The following is a 23,509-nucleotide window of genomic DNA, read 5'->3' as shown; positions in this document are numbered from 1 at the left end:
ATTATAAAAATTAATTATTCAAATATATTAATTAAATATTAAATAAATAAAATTTAAATTATAATAATATTTTATAATAAATATTATTTTATTTAAATTTAGTAATATTATTCAATAATATTATTTTAAAATAATAAATTTAATTAATAAATATTTAAAATAATATTATTAAATTATCAGATATATATAATTTAATAAAAAATTAAAATTTAAAATTTTAATTATTCTTAATAGTTAGATAAACAATCTAATGCTCATGTCTGAGATATTTCCCACACTCTTCACTCTAGGCTCCTCTTTTGTATGTACTGCCATCCTAAACTATCTTGATAGATAACAACTTTGAACATAATAGTATTGCACAAAGACTCACAACATTCTAAAGCGTCCCATGTTTCCTATTTAAACCTCAATTGACACTATTTTCCTCAACAAAAAATGAAATAATATCTATGTTTAAATCTCAATTGGAAAATTGAGGTTGGATAAGCAGCGTCTATGAAGCTTTTAAGAATCTTTTCTAAAAAATATTATGAAATAAATCTACTTTTACCTACTTCTACTTAATCATATAGATGAATATTATTGTAAGTATATATGTTTGTGACAATATTTAAATAAAAAAAATATGATTTGATATTAGTAATTTAAGCTTTTGATTAAATTGGTCATATGTAGAAGAGTTCCAACTTTAGACTTAGATTGAATTATATCAAGAATTTCCATCAATTGAGCCTTGCCATAATACAATATGAATCCACTTTATAAACATGCCACCTAATACATAGCAAATTTACCAAGCAAAAATAAATATATAAAAACATTTAAACAACAAAACGATGCTAATCACACAAATATTTCACATTGTTTATAATAATAGCCAAGTTTAAACAGATCAAGTTACATTGAAAGAATTAAAACATCAATGCTAACTTGAAGAAAGTTAAGAGTTGATGGAGGGAGTTGCTTGATGATTGTTGACTAACTCAAAGGGAATTGCCCAATGGCTGTTAACTAATTCAAAGAGAGTAAAGAGTGAAATCCAATTTTGAATTACTTTTGATGATTTTTTTTTGATAAAAACTATGAGGCATGCAATGAATAAGAAAGCTGATTTGTCCCATGTATTTGTCCCCTTGAGCTGTTTTTATATAAGAGAGATGTGTGTGTCTGTGTGTGTTCTAGGGTGGATAACATGTGGGGGAGTAAGAATAGAAGGTGGGGGGAGAGAGAGAGAGGGGAGGAGCAGAGAAGAGAGACAATTTATGGGGGCATGGCTCTCATTCTGAAGTACACTGCACTGCACTCGCTTTTAGGGAAAGAGAGATTGAGAGAGCTAGAGTTATACATGTGTGCATTGTTCCCTCCCTCTCTCCCCCTCCGTCCGTATCTGGTGGTGTGATGCTTTGCAGAATGGAGGATGTTTGAATGAAACTCGTTGATGTGGATCAAAATCTTAACCCTTATAGACAGACAGATAGATGAATAAATGAATGAATGAATGAATGAGAAGTTGGATTCCTGGGGAATTTCCGTGGAGGGAGGGAGGGACATTTTTGCGGGCTGCCCGGGCGGGACAGGACACGACAGGACAGGACGGGGGCGGGGCGAGCGGGTATGACACGGGGACCAGGGGGGTAGGGAAGGAGGGGAGGTTTTTGACCGGCCATGGCCAGAGAGGCAGCAGCAGCAGCGATGACACAAAGGGAGAGGAGGAGAAGAGAGGAGAGCGAAGAGAAGGGAAGAGAGTGGGGAGTGAAGGCGAAGACAAAGGAGAAAGAGAAAGAGAGACAGAGGAGGAAGTCGAGCTCGAGGGAGGGAGAGAGGGTGTCGTCGCCCTTTCGTCGCTTGCCTTGCACTCTCTGCTCAACTGCCACCGCGACTAAGCGTCTGGTTTCGGCTTTGTTTCAGTTTCGACTCTATTTCCCTCAATAATGCAGCGCGCTCATGAAGTTTCTCCCCTCCCCCGCTGCAAAATTTCTCCGGTCCTTTTGTTCACCAGATTGTGAGGAAGAAGTTCTTGTGACTCCCTAACTGTAGCCGAGTCGTAGTTGCGTTTAGTGCAGGATTCCATTACCCGAGGGTTACTTTTTCCTCGGAGATAGCTGGCGAGAGAGAGAGAGCGAGCGTGAGAGCGAGAGGTGTAGCGGTAGGTGGATAGAGACTGTGTCGCGCAGATGAGTCGGGAATTTGGGGAACGTCAACTGGTGGTTCGGTTTTTGTGACTTAACCGCGGGGGTGAGTGACGACGTAGAACTCTGACTTTCAGTCAGCGTGTGACGCTTCCTGTCTTGCAGAGGTCGAGCTATTTTGGTGCTTTTGTACTGTGGCCTTGTGAGATGTCACTAGCACTTGAAAGGATTTGGACAAGTTGGTCTCCTTCTCCCAAATTATCTGAGACCACTTTAGAGAGAGTTCCTTTGGGAGAGTTCTGTTGACGCTTTTGTGGCGTTGTGATTACTTATTGCAGCGTTCGATGAACTGCGCTGTTTGATATACGAGGGCTTTTAATGTTAGCTGCGGTCGACAGCATTTAGTGATTACCGCTGCCAAGGAATGCTGCGAGTGACTGCACGCAAAGCCATGTTGACCTCAGCAACCTGTCCTGACGCTCTCCTTCAGTGGGAGAATGCGATTGTTGGGTTGTCTTTGCTTCCGCCGTCGCATTAATATGCAGAATACAACTCGTAGGGTTTTTTTGTGTTACATACGACGTCGTATAGCATCTAAAAGCCGGACATGATGAATGTCACTCAAAATGAGATGGACACAGGAGCCATTGCAATTAAAGAATATCTCGAAGATGGCAGAATTGAGAAGGTTATTCAGGAGCAACGAGTCGTCGCTATTCAGGTTAGTTTCCAGTGTACTCAAACTACCATGGCAGACTTGAAGTCCTGGCTAGGAAATTGGTTGAACCTTTTGGGGTTCGTACGCATACTTAAATGGTGTCAGAGGCAAACATGTGAAGGCTTGAAGTGAAATGAGCAATTGCACCCGTCAAGAGTTTTCGACCCTTCACCAATCCGAGGGCAAGATAAATAGATTTCATAGACGACTTGTGTCGCTGTTCGGTTGGTCCATGCGTGTCTGACATTCTATGATCTAGTTTGACTTATGGCGACAATTATAGCTTCTGTGTCTCGCCTGGTTTCCCATTTTTACGCTTAGTGACAAACTGAAGTCCTTTGAAGTGTCTCTTTATTTTGGACATTATTGTATATTTCTGAGCAGGTAAATGTTTCATTGATTTTCGCTTACGAGCGAATCGTACTTGAAAGGATACTAGAAATAGATCTGAAAGCAATACCAAGATAGCTGCTCTGTTCTTCATCTGTTTAACACCAACGATAAACATAATTCTCATCGTGTTCCGGTGACGCATCCGATTCATTGTGCGAGGTTATTACTGCACCGTGGCAGACTCTAAGCCTCATAGTTTGCAAACTTACTACTGGAGGGGGAGGGGGGGTATATCTATTCTTCCGGAAAGCAGTGTAATCGTTTAATCAAAACTCTGACGACATTCTTGTGAAAGGTAGTCTAGTTGTAATGCTTTTTTCCACAACCAGCTTGTTCCAATCATGCAATACCACCGCGTTTCGCGACATTGATTCTCAGTCCAGTTACGTATGTCCATACTTAGATATCTATTGACCCAATACAGTTCTGCTCGTTAGCATTTCACCGGACTTCGTATCTCTTCTTGTCTTTTCTTTACTTCACCCCCTATTGGTTTTCAAGTTTTGTTACAATTTCTCTAGTTCATGCTGGACACCAGCCTGGGAGTCTTTTTTTTTAATTCCGGAGTGAACTACTCCCAGTATGAAAGTCAAAATGTGTAAGAATGCCTCGTGGTTCTGGAAAATCATGCGCAGGAAAAGAGACTAGATGCGGCTATTGAAGAACTGTTGAAGTTGGAAACCGAACTGCGAAGTACCTCTGATGCTCGAAGGATCCAAAGAGTGGTGGTTTCTATTCTTCAACTGTGTTACGAGGCACAGGCTTGGAAGACGCTTATTAAACAGATTCGGTTTTTTTCTCAGTGTCCGGACCAATTAAAGCAGGTGAGGATGATGATTTCACGTCCCTGCAATGGGCAACTAATGTATTTGCATTTTTAAGTGTTTTGGATTCAATCGTTCTTTGCATGGACCGCATTCCTACGACTAAATCTCAGCGATGTTACACGTAATGGTACGGGGATGACGAGTTGTTTGACGAGTTGTTTAACTGTCTGGATTTTATCAGGCTGTTATCGCCATGGTCAATCAAGCAGTGTCATACTTAAACGATATACATGATCCCGAAATCAGGATCGAGCTCGAAGAGACTCTCAACCATGTCTCGTCTAGCAAAGTACATGTTTCCACAATCTTCATTCCTTTTTGGTTTAGTTTGAAATTGCAAGATTGCGCATGTTAGCCCTACATATTCTATTTTGTTGATCAATTTACTTTTTAGATAACAACTCTTCTCATCGTGGGTATCATGCAGGGTCTGCAGAATTTGTGTCGGTATTCGCTATCGACTCCGCTCGAGGGTTTGGCTGGTGATCGTAAGTCTCGACTGGCAGACTTGAATATGTCGGCGCTTAAGTTGTCTTGGTACGAGCTGCCCTTCCCTCCTCGGTTACCCGATTGTCTTCAGTGGGCCAGAATGATGTGTGTGTTGGCCATTTTCTGTACTGAAAAGCATTGTTTCAAAGGGTAGCAAGATTTCACGATCTATTCCGCAGATTTCCATACTGATTTTTCACCTATCCTAAAATACAGTGAGAGCCGTGAGGAGCGGGGCCAAGCCAAGGTTGAGGAGCGGGGCCAAGCCAAGGTTGAGGAACGAGGTCAGGAGCTTACAACTCCTGATCATGAAAGTCTACCAACCACCCCACCTCACAAGCATATCAAAGAAAAGGACTCCGCCCCGTCATTATGCAGAGCTCCCCGTAAGAAAAAAACCTACCTTGTAAGGAAGCCCGTAGGTGCAGTGCGTCGACGCTTGTTTGGTCAAGTACCCCCCGCTGATGTAGAGGATTTCCTATCTGAGTTGGAGCAAAGCACCCAACAGCGATTTATAGACAGGTTAGAAATCATCGCTTCTCCACTGTGTATTGGCAAAAATTACCGACATAGCTTGTGAGAACTAATAAATAGTCTGTATACATGTGAACAGTCATGTAAATGGGCAGACTTCAACTCATAAACGAAGGTTGCATGCAGGTACAACTTCGACCCTGTGAAAGAGAAACCTCTTCCTGGTCGGTTTGAGTGGTCCCCTTTACGGCTACGGGAGCCACATTATACGAGACCCACAAGCAAGGATTCCAGTACTGACATACAGAGGTCAGAGTTGGCCCCTTTATTGTCAGCATAATTAGTAGATGGGGCTATCTACCGGGTACCGTTATAGCTGTACTACCTAACCTTTCCATTCCTGTACTGGCTTTTCGTCGATACAAGCATAACAGGTTGTCATGCAAGTACAATATGCAAATCACCACCCGGTAGTATTCCCTGCAACGGTTTACTGCAGCAAAGAGTGCATGACCTTTGTGCAGTGGACAGGGAAACGTTTACTGCTTGTGCGTAGATAAAGTGGTTGGATGCTGCTATCGATAGTTTCTCCGATTAACTTGCTGTACCTAAAGCATAGTAAGTGTACAAATCTATAGGAGGATCTGGGAGTAGGAACTGATGTGGCTGCGAATTGCCGTCCCTCTAGCTCTCTCCGTCTCATTCCTTGTAACAATAGCAGACATTGCGAATTACTTAAATTTGTGGCAACAGTAATAAGTTGAAGTAGCGCACGACACTTCAGTGGGTGCGCATTCAGCGGAGGTAATGGAGATCGCGGGGACTCGCGTGTTACACTACCGAGCTCTCGTAAAGCAAGGACCACATTCTTTTACACAGATACTATAATCTTTGTAAATCTTTGTAAGTAGTTTTAGAGTTTAGGCTCAGATTAGATTTGTACAGCACTAAGACTAGTTACCATTCTCTTCATTTGGATATCAATCAAACCATTTACACTCTCGGTGAACATGGTAGTACTCAGCAACCTGATAGTTTATTCAAATAATGTGCTCATTACTGCACGAACTCTTTAGCAGGGGTTGTTCTTCTGAGGTAATCAACGACGCTAGCTTCAATATCATATCATTGTGTCTTTTCTTTGTTCTTCTGTGCTGAGTATACTGCTCGTCGTCTGGTCCCTCGTCTACCGTTCTGTGTTCTGTTTCTGTGCAGCTAGCGCGTACTTCCACGTTTTTACTATTTCCTTCAATTTTGTTGTTGCCTCCATTGTGCTGTAGTCAGCCTATTCTGCCGAAATCCCCACTCAGATTTTGCGTTTTCCACACTTCATACCGTGCTGCGCCACTCATGTTTTAGTGTCTAGCTTTGGGACGCTCACGGAGTAGTTAAGTAAATTGACGAATTTAGGAACGCTCCAAGAAAGAACACGAGGAAAGAAGGGACGGCTAATCAATAGCGACGCGCATGGGGGGTTACAACCGGCAACAAGATGGATGTGCCCAACCACCTATGGTGTGCCGTTTCCTATGGGGGGGGGGGGGGTGGGTGTCGCCTCGATTTTCGCTGCATACAGGAGGCAATGGGAGCGAAGAGCACAAGGGGGTGGGTGGGTGAGTGAAGAGAGTACAGACACAGCTGGCGAGGAAACAAACAGGGGAATATGTGGGAAGGGGGGGGGGGAGGAGGAGAAAATCAGCGCAGAGGAGGAGGAGGAGGACGAGGAGGGAAGCAAGCAAGCAAGGAAGGAAGTCAACTGCAGACAGCTGCAAGACACACAGAGAGAGAAAGCGAAAGCGTCTGAGGAAACGAGGTCCTGGTTCAGCCTGGATGACATGGCATGGCATGGGTGGTTTGTGGAGTCCTCCCTCCCCCCCGCCCCCGTTAGGCACCACAACGCAGGGCAAGCCCGTGATGTACGCGCGGGGGGGGGGGTGTGGGATCATGGCAAGAACGGGGATTGCGTTCCACCAAGAACGGAGCCGGCGCGGACAACGGGCGGGGCGGGGAGGGGGGGAATGAACCCCTCCTGCCCCCACGTTCCCTTTCACACTCCCCTACCCCCAAACGCGTGCTGGTTCCGAGGGGAATATGCTCCCTCGACGACGATGACGACAAACGCAAACTTCTTCCATTTATCATAATTAATTCATCCATTTATTATAATGCATGCATCCATCATCATCATCGTCATCATCCATCACATGGGCTGGGTGGGGGCTGGGTCGCAGGTGAGGGGGGGTGGAGATGGGGGGATTGTGGGGCCTGGTTGATCTTTGGCGAAGTTTCTTTCTTGCTCTGCAGGATTTGGAATTGGATGGATGTAATATGAGGATGAAATGAATGGATGGATGTGTTTGGTTGATTGATTGGCTGGTTGGTTGGTGGGGTTAGAATGTCTTACAACTTACTAGTAAGTAGTACAGAGTTCTTCATTGCAATAAGTAATCCCCCCCCCTCCACACATAAACCTGATTCCAGTTCCTTTGAGTACGTACGTACGTACGTACGTATTTTCTCTGTCTTGTGTGTGTGTGTGTGTGTGTGGTGGGGCCATCTTCAAATCTTGATGTGTGTACTTGTGTAACTGGGAAATTACATGTTCACACTGAATTTTTTTGAGATTGTTCAAACTAAGAATCTTTGTGTTGTAAAGATTTTATCAACAGTTATTTTGAAGCATGGTACAGTGAATGCAAATCTATCCATGCGAGAAAAGAAATAATGCCAAGACAACACACCAAACCTTTGATATTACGATATGCATAAATAACTTTTTAAATCTCACAATCTCTGATTAGTGTTACTGAAATCCTTATGACTTTTGAATTTTAATGTAAAATGAATTAGAATTTCAAAATTCTCAATAAAGTTCTTACATTATCTTCGTATTTAAATTTTTCAATACAACTTTTTGTAAAATGAGATTAAAACGTAAAATGTATATACATACATACATACACCCAGACAAACACATACATGCACAGATTTATTATTTATTCCTTGAGTAATTAATTATCTACTGTATAAGTGGGTTTTATGATTTCCTGTTGCACAAACATGCCCATTGTAAATTAATCTTGTGTATCAGTTCTCAAAAAAATAATTAATGAATTGATATTTAAACTACATGAATGCCCATTTTGTGTTGAAAAACTTAATGAAACAGTTTGGTGTTAAGATAAAATTCTTGAGTTGATTTGCTACAATTTGTACAAGCATATCAACATAAAATATTATGCTAAATAAAAGGAAAATCTTGGATCTATTAGAAGAAGAAGAAGAAGATATTTAGAATTCTTACATGAAATTTCTATCAGAATATGTCTTAAAATAAGATTTTTAAATGGTTGAATTGTTTGGTATTTTTTTCAATGTTTTAATAAATTCGGAATATGTTTTAAGAATTGATCGCATTCTTGTGAGATGATTGAATTCATCATGAAATCGATTAGAATTTTTTCTAAAAAATAATTTGATTTACGATTTGTGATTTTGAAATAAAAATAGAAACAGAGTAGGTTCACAGAAGAAAAAAAAAAAGTAAAATTCCAAGTTTTAACATTTGAATGGATATGTCATTAAATTACTTATATACTTCATTTATGCACTACGAAGTGGATACCTTAATAGTTCAATCATTACTTCTCAAGGCATGTTTTTTGTCATTGTAAAAGTGAAAATAAAATATCTTGTACTGGCAATGAATCATTTATAGTCACAACACACATGTGGTCGCATTAAGTTATATCTTCAGATTTGAACAGCACTTTTCAAACCACTAACAAACACACAGACTTTGGATGTATGTGGCACATGACCCATGCAAAGGAATGTGCTGTTAGAATGCCATCCCAGAGAGAGAGAGTTGTTGATTTTCCACAGGAGGCAGAGAGGCAGCACCTGTTGGATGAGTTGCCAAAGGATCCATTGAATGGTGTGGTAGCAATGCAGCAGCAGCAGAGAGAGTGAAGAGGCAGGAAGGCAGTACTTCCCAACATATACATATTCGTACAGCACACAGACAGTGCAAATTGGTGGAAGCAAAGTGGTGCAGAATTGGGGCTGGGTTGGGTTGAAGAAGAGATTAAAAAGGGCATGAAATTGAGATAATGGCAAAGAAAAAGAATCTGAAGAAGGGTAGTGGTGGTGATGGTGGTAGTGGTGGTGATGGTGATGGTGGTAGTGGTGGTGATGGTGATGGTGGTAGTGGTAGTGGTGGTGGTAGTGGTAATAGGGGTAGTTTTGCAGATGCAGAATTGGGCACTGAGATGGGGAGCTCCTGCTACTTTAAGGAGCCCAGTGCACGCCTCACTGTGGTGGAGGCCCAGGGAATGCAGCTCCACCAGGAAGGCAACCTTCAGCAAGCCCTGCTCCTGGCCATGCAGGCAAGGCACAACCCTAAATTCTAACCTGTTTCTGATTTGCTTTACCACCCATGCTTGAAAATAATACAATAACAACAAGAAGAAGAAGCTGTGGAATTAGAACTGGAGTTTGTTTTATAGGGAGTGGCAGGCTAAGTGGAAGCGAACAGACAGTGTGTGTATATCTAAGTGAGTGGTTCAGAGAGCTGACAATTTCCTCCTGACCTGGAATAAATAATCAGCAGCAATTGGCACTTGCCAAGCTGTGCTGTGAAGACCGGGAGCTTGCGCTGGCCAAGGCCCGTCTCCACCTCAGCAATGTCTATTATGACATGGTACCCTGCTCCCACAAAACCCCCCACTAATCAAAAAGACTTGGTTAATGAAAACATAAGTTAGTCAAAAAAAAGTCATTTCAATTTTATCTTTGACTTGACATGAAAAATATCTAGATTTGGTCCCAAACATAGTGTTCTTATAAACTACTTTGAATTGTTCTGAACCTGTTCTGTATTTGTGTTAGTTTTTCTAGTTTTTTTGATTTTGTTATTTTTATTATTTCAATGGAGGCCACCTTCTCAACATAATAATACTTTTAGCTGAGTAAATTGAAGAATGATGTAAATTATCATCTTCATAGTTTACATGAGGTAAATCAATACATGTGTAAGCCAAAAAGTGTAGACCCTCTTCTTGGAAGGGATGGGGGGAGGGGAAGGGGAGGCAGATTTGTCTTTTTTGTTTTTTTATGTTATATGTGTGTGTGTGTGTGTGTATATATTGATTTATTGTTTCAAGATATTGATTTATTGTTTCACGATATTGATTTATTGTTTCAAGATATTGATTTATTGTTTCAAGATATTGATTTATCTTAAAGTAATAAAAAAATATAATAATCACAAATATAAAAACGCTTTTTTTAGTCTTTGACTTTGTACCTTTATGGAAACACAATGTTCACTTTTAAAAAAAGTGAAATTGTTTTCTTGCAAAAGGCTCTTTGAACATTTCTGACTTACACAGTTCAAATTAAGGTTCATATGTTGAAATGCATTTTTATTTGAATGTAAAATTACACTTTTTGAGAATTTTTGTAAAGGTCTTACATGTCATGAGTATTACAATCCATTAGTGTAAAAACATAATAATAATAAAAAAAAACAAACAAACAAAAAACAAACAAACAAAATAAACTATAAGAAATATGAATTCCTATGCTTAATTTCATGGTGATGACTTTGTAGGGTCTTGGAGATCAAGCACATTTCCATGCACACAAGGTAATTTGTCTTCAGTTAAGACACGTTCCACTTCAATCTGATAATTTTACTTGTTTATTAATTCATTATTTTATTTGTTGTGAAATTCTACTGGGCTTTATTTTTTTTAATATCCAATGTTCACTATATTCTGTATCTGCAACAGTAATGAAAGTATATACCAGTGTTTAATCCATATTGAGTAATTTGGTTTAATCTATTATGTTTTGATGAAGTAAAAGGGAAGTAGTTAAAGTTGTTGTGCATGGCTTAACAGTGTGTGTGTGTGTTGGGTTCTTTTACAAAAAGCTAAGTTATTGCAATGCTGGTGAAGGCAATAGAAAACATGGACCTTATTAAAATAGGTGAAGATATGAACAATGAGATGACAATCTCCATCCTTGTAGCAGATGCCAAGGCCATGATCCTCCGTAGAATACTCAACCCCTTTTACCCATACACATTCACATTTTCCATGCAAGTATTTAATATTCCATTTTAAGATTATATCCATGCAGAAGGAAATACAATTAAAATTTAAAAAATATTACACTGTACAGGTGGTGATCCTAATTGTGTGAATTATCTACAAAGAGCTTTGGTGATGAACCATAAACTTCATGGGGTTAATGTATACACTCCTACCATGTTTTGAATCGTGGGTTTTTTTTGAAGCTGCAAAATCATGCTTTGTTAAACCACATGACATTTTCAAAATCCTTTTTGGAACTTAAGTTATATAGCAGTAACAACTATGGTGAAATATGTGTTTTTCTTTTTTTTTTCTTTTAAAAAAGAAGTTAAATATCAAAAAAAAAAATTTTGGTCAGTGATTCAACTTTTAACCTTTTTCAATTTAATGTGGTAGCATGATTCAAACTTTCAAATTCATGAGGGATTTGGTGACTTCTATGTGAATCTTGGAGATAGTAGGATGTTATATGAAGAAACCCAACTAAAAAACAAGAAAGACAAAGACAAGATCAATAAGACTGATGATTATAGCAAAGCTCTAGATGAGTATGCTACGGTTAGTCAAACTTTCATTGAATCAAATATGTACTGTGAAATTATTCTAAATATATATATATATATATATATATATATATATATAAATGTATTTTAACCTTTTGATTTATAAATCAAACCATTTATAAAATCAAACAAGTTCCATCATATTCTGTGATGTAGGCTTATGAAAAAATAGCAGGTAATGGTAAAAAATCAATTGCATTTCAAGAAGGTGGATCTAAGGATGCAAGGCTGGGAAACATGTTTGGAAAAGTAGCTGAGGTTTGTTAATGGGAAACTTCTGCTGACATGTTTAATTTAGTTCAAATTGCAAATGAGCATTAAGGAAATGCTTTCATAAGGCATTGTGTGTTACAATATGGCTGTAATTTAAAAAAGAACCCTTGGTGCTAATTCTTCCTGCAAATGTTGAAAACTTGAATACTATGTAAACAAATTTGATTTAAAATTTTCTTTTTTACTCATTTTATCATTTTAGTGAAGCTTCTTAGCAAGCAAGGTAAAGAAGAGGACGCAGCTGTTGTATATGAAAAAGCAATAGCTTGCTTGAAGAATGCATCTCCAACAAACAACTACAAACTAGCACAAATGTACTACAAATTAGGAGTTACTTATCACAAACATAAGGTATAATTTTGTACTGTTTGTCTACAACTCAATCAATCATGACATGTAAGAACCTATAAATATATATAAATATATAATTATAATTATTTGGATTTTAAAGTGTGTTTGAATGTTGAATGGTAGAAATATGTCCGTTCAATGGCATCCTTACAAGCATCCATTGAATGGTGTAAAGAAGGCAACAAAGACCATGAGCTTCTTTTGTTATTGGTAAAAAAACAACAAGCAATTTCTTTGTATGACAACAATGAGGTTAACAGTGCCAAAGCTAAATTTGAAGAACTCTTGGAACTCGAAAGGAAAGAATATGGAGGAAGTAGTGTTATTATTGCTGAGGTAAGCATTTCTTTGCAACCTTTTTTGAACCATGTATTTCATTTACATGGAGCATTTCAATATCATGTTTCTCTACTATTGACACTAGTACAACAATAATTTAAATTTTATTGTCACAAATTTACTCTTCCAGTGCTATATTTTGCCTTAATTTTTCTTTTAGACAAAAAATGGTTTTTCCATTATTAAGTATTTTATATAGGTTTTTTAAAAAAAAACAAAAACAAAAAAAAACATTTGTTTCTAACAACATACTTAACATTGAATTTTATTTTGAGCCATAAAGGTTTGATTCCACTATTAAATTATTGCAGACTTTGAAATACTTGGGTGATGTACATGTGGCATTGAAAGATAAGACACAAGCAGCAAAGCATTACAGTCGTGCATTGCATATCTTGAGGAAACAACTGGGACCAATTGACAAAACTGTAAAACAGTTTGAACAATACATCAAACAACTCAATCTATAACATGAAAAGCATTAAAAAGAATGCAAAACCTTGAATGAGTTTTGAAAAGATTTAAGTTCTTTCTATTTAATCCTTTTCTTCAAAATATTGATTTATTTCCATTAATAATTAGTTGTATTTATTCATTATAAAAATCAAGTGTTTACGTATCATCATCATCATTATTATTATTATTATTATTATTTGTTAATTGTATTCAATTAAAAGCAATCAAATATCTCTACAAAATACAATGCTTTGAGCACATTATAACAGTTGTTTTTTTTTTTTTTTTTTTTTTTTTTGCTAATATTAATGAATTTCGATCATTTATTGTGCTTTTACAAATGGAGGTGTGTTTATGAATGAATGAGTATAATTTTACACATATGGTTTCTACAAAATTGGATGTTGCATATGAGCTGGTGTTTTGTTGACGTGTTCAAAATTTGATGCCTGAAGTAAATATCTTTATTAAAAAGAAAAAGAAAAAGATAAACCTGGTTTTTATATGAATGTGTATATGTAATTAAATTTTTAGTTGGAGGAAATGCTGCATTTGTAACTTAAGATTGTGTGTAATTTTATGTTTTTCATCCATTACCCTGTTCATGTTAAGTTAGAAACCATTTTACATTTACAAAATACAATAACAAACGACTCAGAAGAAAGTCACCTGATTCATAAATTAGAAAATGAAATCTAGAGTTTTCGAATAAATTTGAAATTTTGATTTATTAAAGTATTTAATAAATATAAACAAAATAAATATAAACAAAATATATAATTAGAAAGTAAGATAGATAAATTGATTATCTTTTTTTTAAAAGTATGAAAGAAATCTTTTTCATCAACAATACTCTGTTGAGTAAATTATTTGGATTTTGATTTTTGACAAGTTGAAGCCTCAAGTATACATATTTTCATCATTGGTTCATTGAGAATTGTGATCTTCACTTGCATGACTTTGTGATACTATACTGCACTTGAGGGTTTGTATTGACCCATGTGTAAGTGAACTTAGTGCTAATCTTTGTAGATTTGCATGGCTTAAGACAATAAGTTCCTACATTTATTCTGGAACTTTTTTTTGACGCGGGTGTTTATAATATTTACAAATCTAAATTTATAACTTTTAACCATGTATTTGAAATAAAAAAATATTGGCATTAAATTTTATTTTAAGTGGTATTTTTTTATACATCTTTCATGGGCACATAATGAATCTTTACATTTTTCCAAAACTTTCAATGTTTTCTTGGTCTTTTTACCTTTTTCAAAATTTTCACCTTCTTTAATTTGGTTTGTTAACTTTTAAGTGTAATGTAATGTAACTATCTTCAAAAAAAACATTGATTAACATCTACTGTTCTTTTAGAAAATTAACATTTGAAATATCGTAAATTTATACAGGTGTGGCAGAGCACATGTTGCCCTTGTAACAGAATAAACAATGAATCATGTTCATTTTTTATCTGTAATACGCACAATTTTGACATCAAACCAATTACCGGATGCTCTTCGAAGAAAAATAACAGCCTTGAAATTCTTCAGAATGGATACATACATATGTTTGAGTCACAACATTGAAGGATTGAAATTCTTCGACACCTATTGATCAACATTCAACACAGCAAAAGTGTCCACAACTCAAGGAAACACACTGGAACAGTAAAACTGGCATTGTGGAGTCTACTTTAAGGGAGATTTAGGGTTAGCACTGGTTGGTCCCTTGCCCATGTGGTCTTTCACAGTGAAATCCCTCTTTTGGAAAGGATTCCTGCCTTGACTTTTATAATACGTATCTGCGTACTCAGTAATCTCACACATGCCCTTGGGGAACTGGAACAATGGGTGCTTCTTGATCTGGAAAAATATCACATGAAAAATACCAACTCATTACGTTTGCACCACATGAATGTCTAGTAGCAAATTTATATCCGGCAGAATGCATTCAATCCAAAACACCCATAAACTCAAAAATACAACGTAGTATTCCGGAGGTGGATATAAATGCATGGAAGCAGACCATTTCATTTGATTTGAGATGACATGGAAGTAAATTCTTTTTACCAAAGGCTTGCTGTACCAGCCATAATCCTGAGCGACTGTGGCTGGCAAGTTGTATTTCTCAGGTGGAATTTTCTCTCGTTTCTTAATTGGATCCACCTTCTCCAACAACTTTATAGCCTCTTCGTATTCTTTCATCGTTACTGTTCCCTTTGCACAACCGCAAGGTTAAATTAAAATTGTTCAGGATGACGAACCCACTAAGATACTTAAATGGACTGATCAAATATATTACCACTACAAGTCACAGGAATGAAGCGTCACATGCTGGGCATGTCCATTGACTTCTCACGAACACAGGGCGAAACAATGAGTAAAACAAACTTGCCTTTCACATCGGGAGTTGTGTAATTAGGTTTGTCAGGAATAATAATCACTGCACAGATCAATAACCAAAGCCGGTTTAGTCAGTTTCCACTACATGAACACAGATGGGTCTGTCTAAGCTTGAATCGAATGAAATTTAGTAAGCATCTTTCCCTCCTAAGAACAAGTGATTGTTGCAGGAATTGTACACATCCTTGAGCCAGGTAAAGATTTGAAAGGCATGCATTCCTTGCAGCAAAGATTCTTTTTATCATCAGTTCATAACCTGCATCGCTCTCTAGCAAATCCCCATTTTCTAAGAATCTCCAGCTCCTACAAACTTGAAAAAACTCTCCACAGATCATGGAAACAGAAACTATCTGTTAAACCATTATCCAAACCACACTTCCTGCATTGACGAACTTGATCAGGATTGGGCTTTGATTTCTTTTAAGGGTTTCTGAACGTCGCAAAGAGGGTGGCTACATTCGATGATTGGGTTTGTCTATCACGTTCCAGAACTGGCTATGGGTGATCAATCCCAATTGGTCCCATGCTATAAAACTCTTCACAGAAAGAAATTAGCTGAAAGTGATAGGAACAAGACGCAAGAGATGAAACCAAAAACAAGCATTAAATTTCAATCTCCGCTTCAAGAGAATTGGCAGAAAAAGGGAGGACGAGGATCAAGTATCACAGTACAGGAATACATAGGGTACTTACACTTCCTAACATCGAATTGGAAGGGGCCCGTCTTTCTTTCCATCCTCTCAGTCTGGTTGCATATATCCGCCCAAATTTTGTTCGCAGATATTGGGTCCAACGGAGTTTTCTTTCGGTACTGCTTCTCAGATGTTTTTAGAGGTGAAGGGGTTTTCGGAGGCATCTTGAATGCTATGGCTTTCCTTTTTTCTCTTTCCTCACCAATCACAGCATCTCAAGCATCATTACAAATTCCTGATTACACATACATTTTTTTGATTCCGCATTCGATGTTCTCACATGCTTTTGCAGGTCAATTGTTTCTCCTTTTCATCAATCTCTTGCCCCAGCATTGCCTTTATGGCACCGTAATAGGGAAGTTTGATTAATAACAGAGGAGGTCGCACAACCCACTACCAGGCGTCTTCCTGAACACGACAAACAACATGGCCAATCTTGATAAACCTAAGAATATCGAAGATTGAACTTCTGCTGAATGACCCTCGCTTTGCAATTAAATCTGTAAGTGGAATACATTTATAATACGACGAATTGTTGCCGGACCAGACCTGCAAGATGGTATGCTTCCCCTACCCCCCGGGCAATACAACCGTGGAGGGAATGAAGTCGTCCACTTCTAGAAAATTCACAACAGATGATATATCAGAAGGTTGCAATTAGCAACTGTCGGAGTCGGACCGTGGAAGTTGGAAAGGAACCAAGAGGGTTGTCTGACCACAAGATTCTCATGATTCTGCAACCACGAAAACAACTGGCTCCAAGTTTCACAACAGTAGGGGCAGGAAAACCTAGGTCTGGGGTTGAAAGGAAGGGATCACCTGGCTATCTGTCGGAGACGAAAGATAAACCTCCGCCATTCCCTCCACCGAACTAACGCAACTGTTCATTGATATCCGATCCCTTCTTCTTCTTGATGCTGAAACCTTGTAAGAGGCGCATTTACATGCAATGAACAATGCACCTCCGACGACCTACACAACGAGTGATTAACAATAACAATGTATGTAGTTAGGAACACATTCTTGCACCAGGATTGGACTTGAAATCCTTGAGGGGCATACTAACCGGAGTGTAAGTGCTCCGTCAGACTGATGATACTTTGAAGTAGCAATCATGGCACCACCCCTGGATAAATACCTTCCGCCTGGCTGCAAATTTGTGCCTTCCCACGGCCCCCGCAAGGATCCCATTGTCCGAAGTCCACGACATCGGCAGCAGCATTGTCGATCAGACTCCCCAGTACTGCACAGCCTACCCTGGAGTGGGGCGTCCTCTCCATTCTCCCCAGCGACGAGTCCATTATGCTCTCCACCAAGGAGAAGAATTTCCCCACCGAGGAGAGGAATTTCTCCACCGAAGAGAGGAATTTCTTCGCCCAGGAGAGGGAATTCCCCGTCAACGAGTCAAGGATGGTCCCCACCGAAGAGCCGAGCAAGCTCTCCCGTAAAAAGCTGTCCTAGCTCCCCAGCAGTATCCTATTCATGCTGCCGGAGTAGACCCGACGGGCCGTGCTCCCCGCGACGGATCAGTCGTGTCTGCTCGCCCACAGCGGGCTACTCGTGCCCGAAGCCTGAGAAACCCCGATCCCCCACACATGCAGGTCCTACTCCTCACACCCTCTGCGCCTCCCCTCTGCATCGCATTCGAACACCCAGTTTGTCCCCAACGGCCAATCGATCGAGTCCTCGCACACCATCCAGAGTTCGTCATGAGAAGAAGTGGGACATGGGCGAGAGCCATGAGGGACACCCCGGGAGGACCTTCGACGAGATTGCATTCAAATTTCAGCTCAAACCTCGCAGACCGACGTCGGGCTCACTGGAGGAGAAAGCTGTGACATCATATTGCCAACTGAAGGAGGGCCACCAGGTGCACCCTTATGGCGATCAAGGGAATCTGCACGCACTCAGCGCGACGCAAAGCTGGAAGTCCACTCGCCCGTCAGGTAGGCACTCCGCTCTGCACTTGCCACTGTCGCATCTTTGCCTTTGTGATGTCCCTGGCAAGGCAAGTGAAACTTTTGAAGAGTCGTCGATATGGTACCGACAGGGAAGTGGTGAGAGTAGTGTGGATGATTGAGAAGGGGGGAAGTGATGAAAAGACGATAGGGAAATGCCAGGGTGGAGGGGAGGCCATGCATCACGCGGGGGTTGGGATCCATGCATCCAGCGGAGGGGGCGCCATGTGGTCGTAGCCGAAGTCTACTTGCCCCCGCCCAATGCCAGGCCCTGGCCGCACCCGTGCGTGAGAAACAGGCCCTCCACCGTCGTCGCCCCGCGCCTGTTTCCACCCCAGGCCAACGAGGAACCTGCTCAGGCCATTGCTGTCACCAAGCTCCGTCCACTGGATCCCCTTGATCGGGATACCGATCCCCTCCGCCAGGCGAGCGTTGCTGCCATTGATGTCGCGTCACGAGAGAGTGCAGGCTGGTGCCCAAGTTCTCCCTCGCCGCCTGCTCCCACTCCCTCCGCATCGGAGAGTGCTGCCGGTGATGCCCTTCTGTTGCCGATGGCCAGACCCAGAGAGAAGGCACACTCCGGAAGGGTAAAGGAGCTCTTCCTCTCCCCCACCCGACTCTGACATCTACTTGTTTCCTGTCTCCATTCTCTGTCCACACTGCATCCAGAATTCTCTTCGAGCTCACATCTTCGCTGCTGTATTGCCCAGGCTGAGATCATTGTGGTCAACCACTTCAAAGTCAAGGATACCTTTAAGTTTGGGAACATCCATGCCAAAAGGATGACGGTGGTTCCCCCTGCTTCAGTGGACTTGCACAGAAAGATTCTCGAGGTTTTGAAGGTTCGAATGAAGGAAACATTCGGGAGCATACCCCTGCTGGTTTACGATGGCAGAGATTCTCTGTACAGCAATATGGCCTTCCCATTTGGGACGCTCTGCGAGCGATATACTCCTTTGCCCTCATTAAAGTACGCTCATCCTGTTTTGCTTCTGTCGCCTACTTTTATTAAATGTAAATCGAAGTATCTACTTACATCATTCACATTATTTTCCTTGGTCTTGAAGCATCATCAAGGATGCGTTTTTTTTTTTTTTTTTTTTTTTTTATGTCTTTTTTTTTCTCTTTTCAACCAAATCAACAAATATTTGAGCAAGTTTAATTTCTTAATTTTTAAGTAATGGCCGTCATCCAAACTGCTGAAGAGTGGAAATTCGTAATTACACAGACAGCAACCGCCACACTACGATGTGAAACTGGAACCCAGAGGGCCGTTTCTAGGCAATCTATTGCAGAAGTACATCGAGGGGGACGATATGCTTAGTCTGCACGAGGAGTACATCAATGCCCTGAGAGTCATAATGCAAGAGCACCAGCGCAACAGCAGCCGAGTGGTGCAGTCCGGGCCGTATGCGTACTACCCAGACGCGTCCTACACAACCCCAGTCAACAAGTTCCTCAATTCGTGCACGGGCTTCTTTAAAAGCTTGAGGCCAACGAAGCAAGGGCTGGTGTTGAATGTGGATGTGGCCCAGTGCTGGTTCTTTACGAAGGATCTCATATCGAAAACCATCCTGGACTATGTGCTGGAAATGATGGCCAGGGACCGGCAGCTGGTGCCCAACAAACAGGCGGAGCTTAGCCCCCAACAGCGGTGAGCATCCACTTTCTCTCACTCACCGACTCACTTCTTCTTCAGGAAAATGTGTTCATTGATGGTGGTGTGAGAGGGGGTTTGCTACTCATGTGGTGGGGTTGTGTTTCCTGATGATTCCGGCTTTCAGGGACTTCTGTCTCAATCTTTTGGTGGGCACGAAGGTGATACTGGATTATTACCCTGGAGAAGTGGTCAGGAAATCCAAGGTCGAAGGGCTGTCACATTCTGCAACCAGCAAGCTCACGTTCATGAAACAGCCTGAGAACGTGGACAATGTGCGTGTGACGGATTACTTCAAGGAAAAGTACGCGAAGGAAGTGCAGTGGAAAAACTTGCCCTGCCTGATCCTGAAATCCACCAATGGGAAAGTGTATGTCCCTATGGAGCTGGCCAAGCTCTCACCGATGTCGAGGTTTGTGGGACAAGGAATCGAGCGCGGTAAAAAATTCGATTTTCATAATTACTTGAGGAATCCGGGTGCGAGGTGCAAACGAATCGGTGATATGATGGAAGAGAGATACTCGGTCGACATCAATCGTCACATCAGGTGCATTAGTCACATTGTTATACTACCATTTGTGCTTCTGTTGTGCGAAACTATAATGAGAAAAAAACGCAAGTGACCAGTAGTGAATACGATCTCAGCCGACGCTCCCATTGTGTGTGTGTGGTGTTGTGCTGCGTAGTGATCCGTTTTGTGCTGCCTTTGAACTTGGCTTCCAAACGTCGATGACGGAGGTGCAGAGCAGGGTGTTGAGAGCTCCGATAATTCAGTTCAAGGATGGGCAGGAGCCCGTGGACCCTGGAAGGGTTGGGTTCTGGGCGTGGAACCACAAACAGGCCCTTCAAGGTTCCAGAATCTGTTGGTGGGGGGTGTGTGACTTAACTGGAGGGAAGTTCACGAAGCGGACCGAGTGGATCCATTTCATCACCAGGTCTTCTTCTTTTTCTTCTTCTTCCTCACTTCCTCTTTATCTTCCTCCCTCCCTCCTTCCTATTGCCCAGTCCTTTCTCTGCTCCTCGGTAGTAGTGTGTAAGATTGTAGCGTGGTTCCGAAGGACTAACTCTTGTAACATCATGACTTAAATTAACCAAAACTATATCCTTAAATACCGTTTTACCATGATATATATTTTGGGGGGAGTGTGGTGGTTTCTTATTGAGTGCAGCCGTGCAACTGAGATGGGTATAAAACTGCTGAAGCCCATGACCACAGGCAGGGCCCATGTCTGCCACCTAGAATCTCTGAACACCACGTTTGCGTTAATCCAAAACGCCATCCCCCAGGGTGAAAAGGACAGAGGGGCTTTCTGCCAGTTGATCCTAGTGATCGTGGACGGGCACCGAAGCCCACTGTACAACGAGATCAAGTACTTCGGTGACATTGAGAAGGGTGTTCCTGTTCAAGTGGTCAACTACTACCCCTTGCAACAGAGTGCGTTCCTCCACTCACTATGGCTCCCATGTCTTCTCCTAATCCCCCACCTCGCTACATCTTTCATCTCTTCACAAAGAGTAATTACAAGTGCAGTAAGCAATCCTGTGAAGGATGACTCAGATCACAGGTCTATTGAAGAAAAACACTGAAAGAACCCATCATCATCATCCTCCATTAGAAATGTTCCTTGAACCAAGAATCATAACCAAGTTGCAAATGTCTATATACTAAATTGCAACAGCATTGAATAATAACAAACAAGAGTGGCAATAAGAACAATAGGTTGGGTTGGGTTGGGTTGGGCTAAGATAGTGAGTGAGTGAGTGCGTGGGTGGTGCAGGCTACCTGGATGACAAGTGCTTCAACAAGACGGCAGCCACCAATCTGTTGCTGAAGGTGAATGTCAAGTGTGGGGGTCGCAACTTCCGCCTCCACCAAACTCTCGACCATGTCAGCAACCTCTCCAGCATCCGGAACCGCACCTGCATCTTCCTCGGGGCCGATGTCTCCCACCCTGGTGTCGGTGACCACGAGGCGCCGTCCATCGCGGCCGTTGTGGGAAGCATCGACTGGCCTGACTCTGTACGTTTCATTGCTCGCCACAGCGCCCAAAAACGATACACGGAAATAATCCTCAACTTGCAGGAGCTCGTGTTAGACCTTCTTCGCGAGTGGCACCAAGCTAATCGACATTGCCTTCCCCAAGTCAGTGTATCCTCTCTCTCGCTATATCTATATCTACATATTCACATATATCTACCATCACCTTTCTTCTGTTATCTTTGAATTTTTCAATGAAAAAAAAGAATGGTTTCCATGATTTTACTTTTCCTGGTCGTTGAATGTATGCATATTTTTATTCAGTTGTACCCTTTTACCCTCGTTAAGGTGATTATATTATTTCGAGACGGAGTGGGACAAAGCCAATTTCAAGAGGTTCTGGAGAAGGAGGTCAATGCAGTCAAAGACGCTGCCCGTCAAGCCGCAGTGGAGCTCAGCTCCATGTCGTCGTATGAGCCGTGCATTACGTTTGCGATGGTGCAGAAAAGGCATCATACGCGGCTGTTCAGGAGAATCTGCGACAGGAAGTACACCAAGGGCTTGTCCAACACTCCGTCGACGGCTCTCTCGGGGTGCCGGGATCTGAACGTGCCTCCTGGCACGGTGGTGGATGATAAGATCGTCCATCCTCGCAACTTCGATTTCTACTTGTGCAGCCATTCGGGAGAGAAAGGCACCAGCAGACCAGCTCACTACCACATTCTCTACGATGGAACCGGATTCAGGTATAACAAGTTGCAGAACCACCTTCATTGCCTTCAATATTCTGTTTCTTACACGATACAATGAAGCGATCATCTATGTTATCAAGGGTGGGAGGCGAAGAAATGCTGAGGACAGAGCTTCTTTAGACACTAAAGATGGACACAACAAGAGAGAGAGAGAGAGAGAGAGAGGACACTAGGTGCTGATGGACTGCATGCAATCTGGTGACTGAGGGAGGGAATTGGGTGGGGTGGCAGTGCAGATGACTTCCAGAACCTCACGAACAAGCTGTGCTACATGTTCGGGCGGAGCACGAGAGCCGTGTCTATAGTGACGCCGGCGTACTACGCTCATCTGGCGGCGTGGAGGGCCAGAGTGTGGTACCAGGCCATGAGGCAGAAGCGAAGCAGCAGCATCAGCGTGGGAGGAGGAGGAGGAGGAGAGGGAGGGGTAGGGGGGATTCGATCCCATGACTCCTACTATTCGGTGGTGCCCCCTAGCGTGCACCCCCGGCTTCGTCTTCACATGTATTACCTATAGCCCTCCTCCTTCCCTTCCAACTCCTAACTCCCCTCAATTGGCTTCACCCCACCTTCTATTCACAAGGTAATCCACCTCCTTCACTCTTGCTTGCAGTTCTCTACTTTTGCTTAATTCTTCATATTATTATTATTATTTCTCTTATATATATGTATATACATAAGTTTTATTTAGAGCTAAAATGCATGTTTTTTTCATTAATTTTTTTTTGTGAATTTATAGTAATTGTAGCTTCTTTCTATTTTCTTTATGCATATATAGGTGGTTTTTAATGACACAATTTGATACATCGAATCTAAATGGATAATTTCATGTAAAAAGAAATAAAAGAAATTATTAAAATATTGATGAGTTGGAATATAACAAAATATTCAAATAATAAATCTAAAATATAAAAAGAGTTTTTTATATTAAAAAATAAAATAAAGAATTAATTAAAGAAT

The 23,509-nt window shown here is 41.0% G+C and overlaps 4 protein-coding genes across 10 annotated transcripts; 3 read left to right on the top strand and 1 right to left on the bottom strand.

Annotated features, from left to right (window-relative positions):
• The first annotated feature begins 1,659 nt into the window (after window positions 1-1,659).
• Window positions 1,660-6,156, top strand: LOC112294753 (uncharacterized). 3 transcript variants are annotated; one of them, XM_024545545.3, is made up of 7 exons: window positions 1,660-2,238; window positions 2,471-2,853; window positions 3,879-4,067; window positions 4,252-4,359; window positions 4,498-4,607; window positions 4,776-5,081; window positions 5,220-6,156. In XM_024545545.3, exons 2-7 carry the CDS (start codon window positions 2,740-2,742, stop codon window positions 5,371-5,373), a joined length of 981 nt encoding a protein of 326 aa, XP_024401313.1. In that variant the 5' UTR covers window positions 1,660-2,238; window positions 2,471-2,739; the 3' UTR covers window positions 5,374-6,156. The 3 variants fall into 3 exon arrangements, with proteins under 3 accessions (XP_024401313.1, XP_024401315.1, XP_073396591.1); XM_024545547.3 differs by having other exon boundaries at window positions 1,744-2,238; window positions 4,507-4,607; XM_073540490.2 differs by having other exon boundaries at window positions 1,760-2,238; window positions 5,209-6,156.
• A 1,818-nt stretch (window positions 6,157-7,974) lies between these two features.
• LOC112294382 (uncharacterized) lies at window positions 7,975-13,264 on the top strand. Of its 2 annotated transcripts, XM_024544712.3 has the most exons (10): window positions 7,991-9,421; window positions 9,646-9,735; window positions 10,648-10,683; window positions 10,997-11,093; window positions 11,223-11,293; window positions 11,531-11,692; window positions 11,854-11,955; window positions 12,178-12,321; window positions 12,445-12,657; window positions 12,972-13,264. In XM_024544712.3, the coding sequence occupies exons 1-10, from the start codon at window positions 9,146-9,148 to the stop codon at window positions 13,128-13,130; spliced, it is 1,350 nt and encodes a 449-aa protein (XP_024400480.1). In that variant the 5' UTR covers window positions 7,991-9,145; the 3' UTR covers window positions 13,131-13,264. The 2 variants fall into 2 exon arrangements, with proteins under 2 accessions (XP_073396071.1, XP_024400480.1); XM_073539970.2 differs by lacking the exons at window positions 12,445-12,657; window positions 12,972-13,264 and having other exon boundaries at window positions 7,975-9,421; window positions 12,173-12,312.
• A 1,214-nt stretch (window positions 13,265-14,478) lies between these two features.
• LOC112294234 (uncharacterized) lies at window positions 14,479-17,024 on the bottom strand. 4 transcript variants are annotated; one of them, XM_090243963.1, is made up of 5 exons: window positions 16,887-17,024; window positions 16,209-16,615; window positions 15,508-15,555; window positions 15,183-15,322; window positions 14,479-14,975 (listed from the first exon to the last, which is right to left on the bottom strand). In XM_090243963.1, exons 2-5 carry the CDS (start codon window positions 16,369-16,371, stop codon window positions 14,802-14,804), a joined length of 525 nt encoding a protein of 174 aa, XP_090100089.1. In that variant the 5' UTR covers window positions 16,372-16,615; window positions 16,887-17,024; the 3' UTR covers window positions 14,479-14,801. The 4 variants fall into 4 exon arrangements, with proteins under 4 accessions (XP_090100089.1, XP_090100087.1, XP_090100088.1 ...); XM_090243961.1 differs by having other exon boundaries at window positions 16,757-16,984; XM_090243962.1 differs by having other exon boundaries at window positions 16,782-16,984.
• A 154-nt stretch (window positions 17,025-17,178) lies between these two features.
• Window positions 17,179-23,408, top strand: LOC112294233 (uncharacterized). The gene is made up of 11 exons (XM_073539969.2): window positions 17,179-18,153; window positions 18,328-18,752; window positions 18,876-19,135; window positions 19,394-19,819; window positions 19,950-20,369; window positions 20,509-20,757; window positions 20,992-21,257; window positions 21,601-21,965; window positions 22,149-22,546; window positions 22,784-23,132; window positions 23,328-23,408. The coding sequence occupies exons 1-10, from the start codon at window positions 17,322-17,324 to the stop codon at window positions 23,064-23,066; spliced, it is 3,924 nt and encodes a 1,307-aa protein (XP_073396070.1). The 5' UTR covers window positions 17,179-17,321; the 3' UTR covers window positions 23,067-23,132; window positions 23,328-23,408.
• Window positions 23,409-23,509: the final 101 nt, after the last annotated feature.

The sequence above is a fragment of the Physcomitrium patens genome, chromosome 17 (genome assembly GCF_059467195.1).
Source record: "Physcomitrium patens ecotype Gransden chromosome 17, ASM5946719v1, whole genome shotgun sequence".
NCBI classification, from domain to species: domain Eukaryota; kingdom Viridiplantae; phylum Streptophyta; class Bryopsida; order Funariales; family Funariaceae; genus Physcomitrium; species Physcomitrium patens.
The sequence above is the reverse complement of the archived record's forward strand: the minus strand, read 5'-3'. Positions and strand labels throughout refer to the sequence as shown.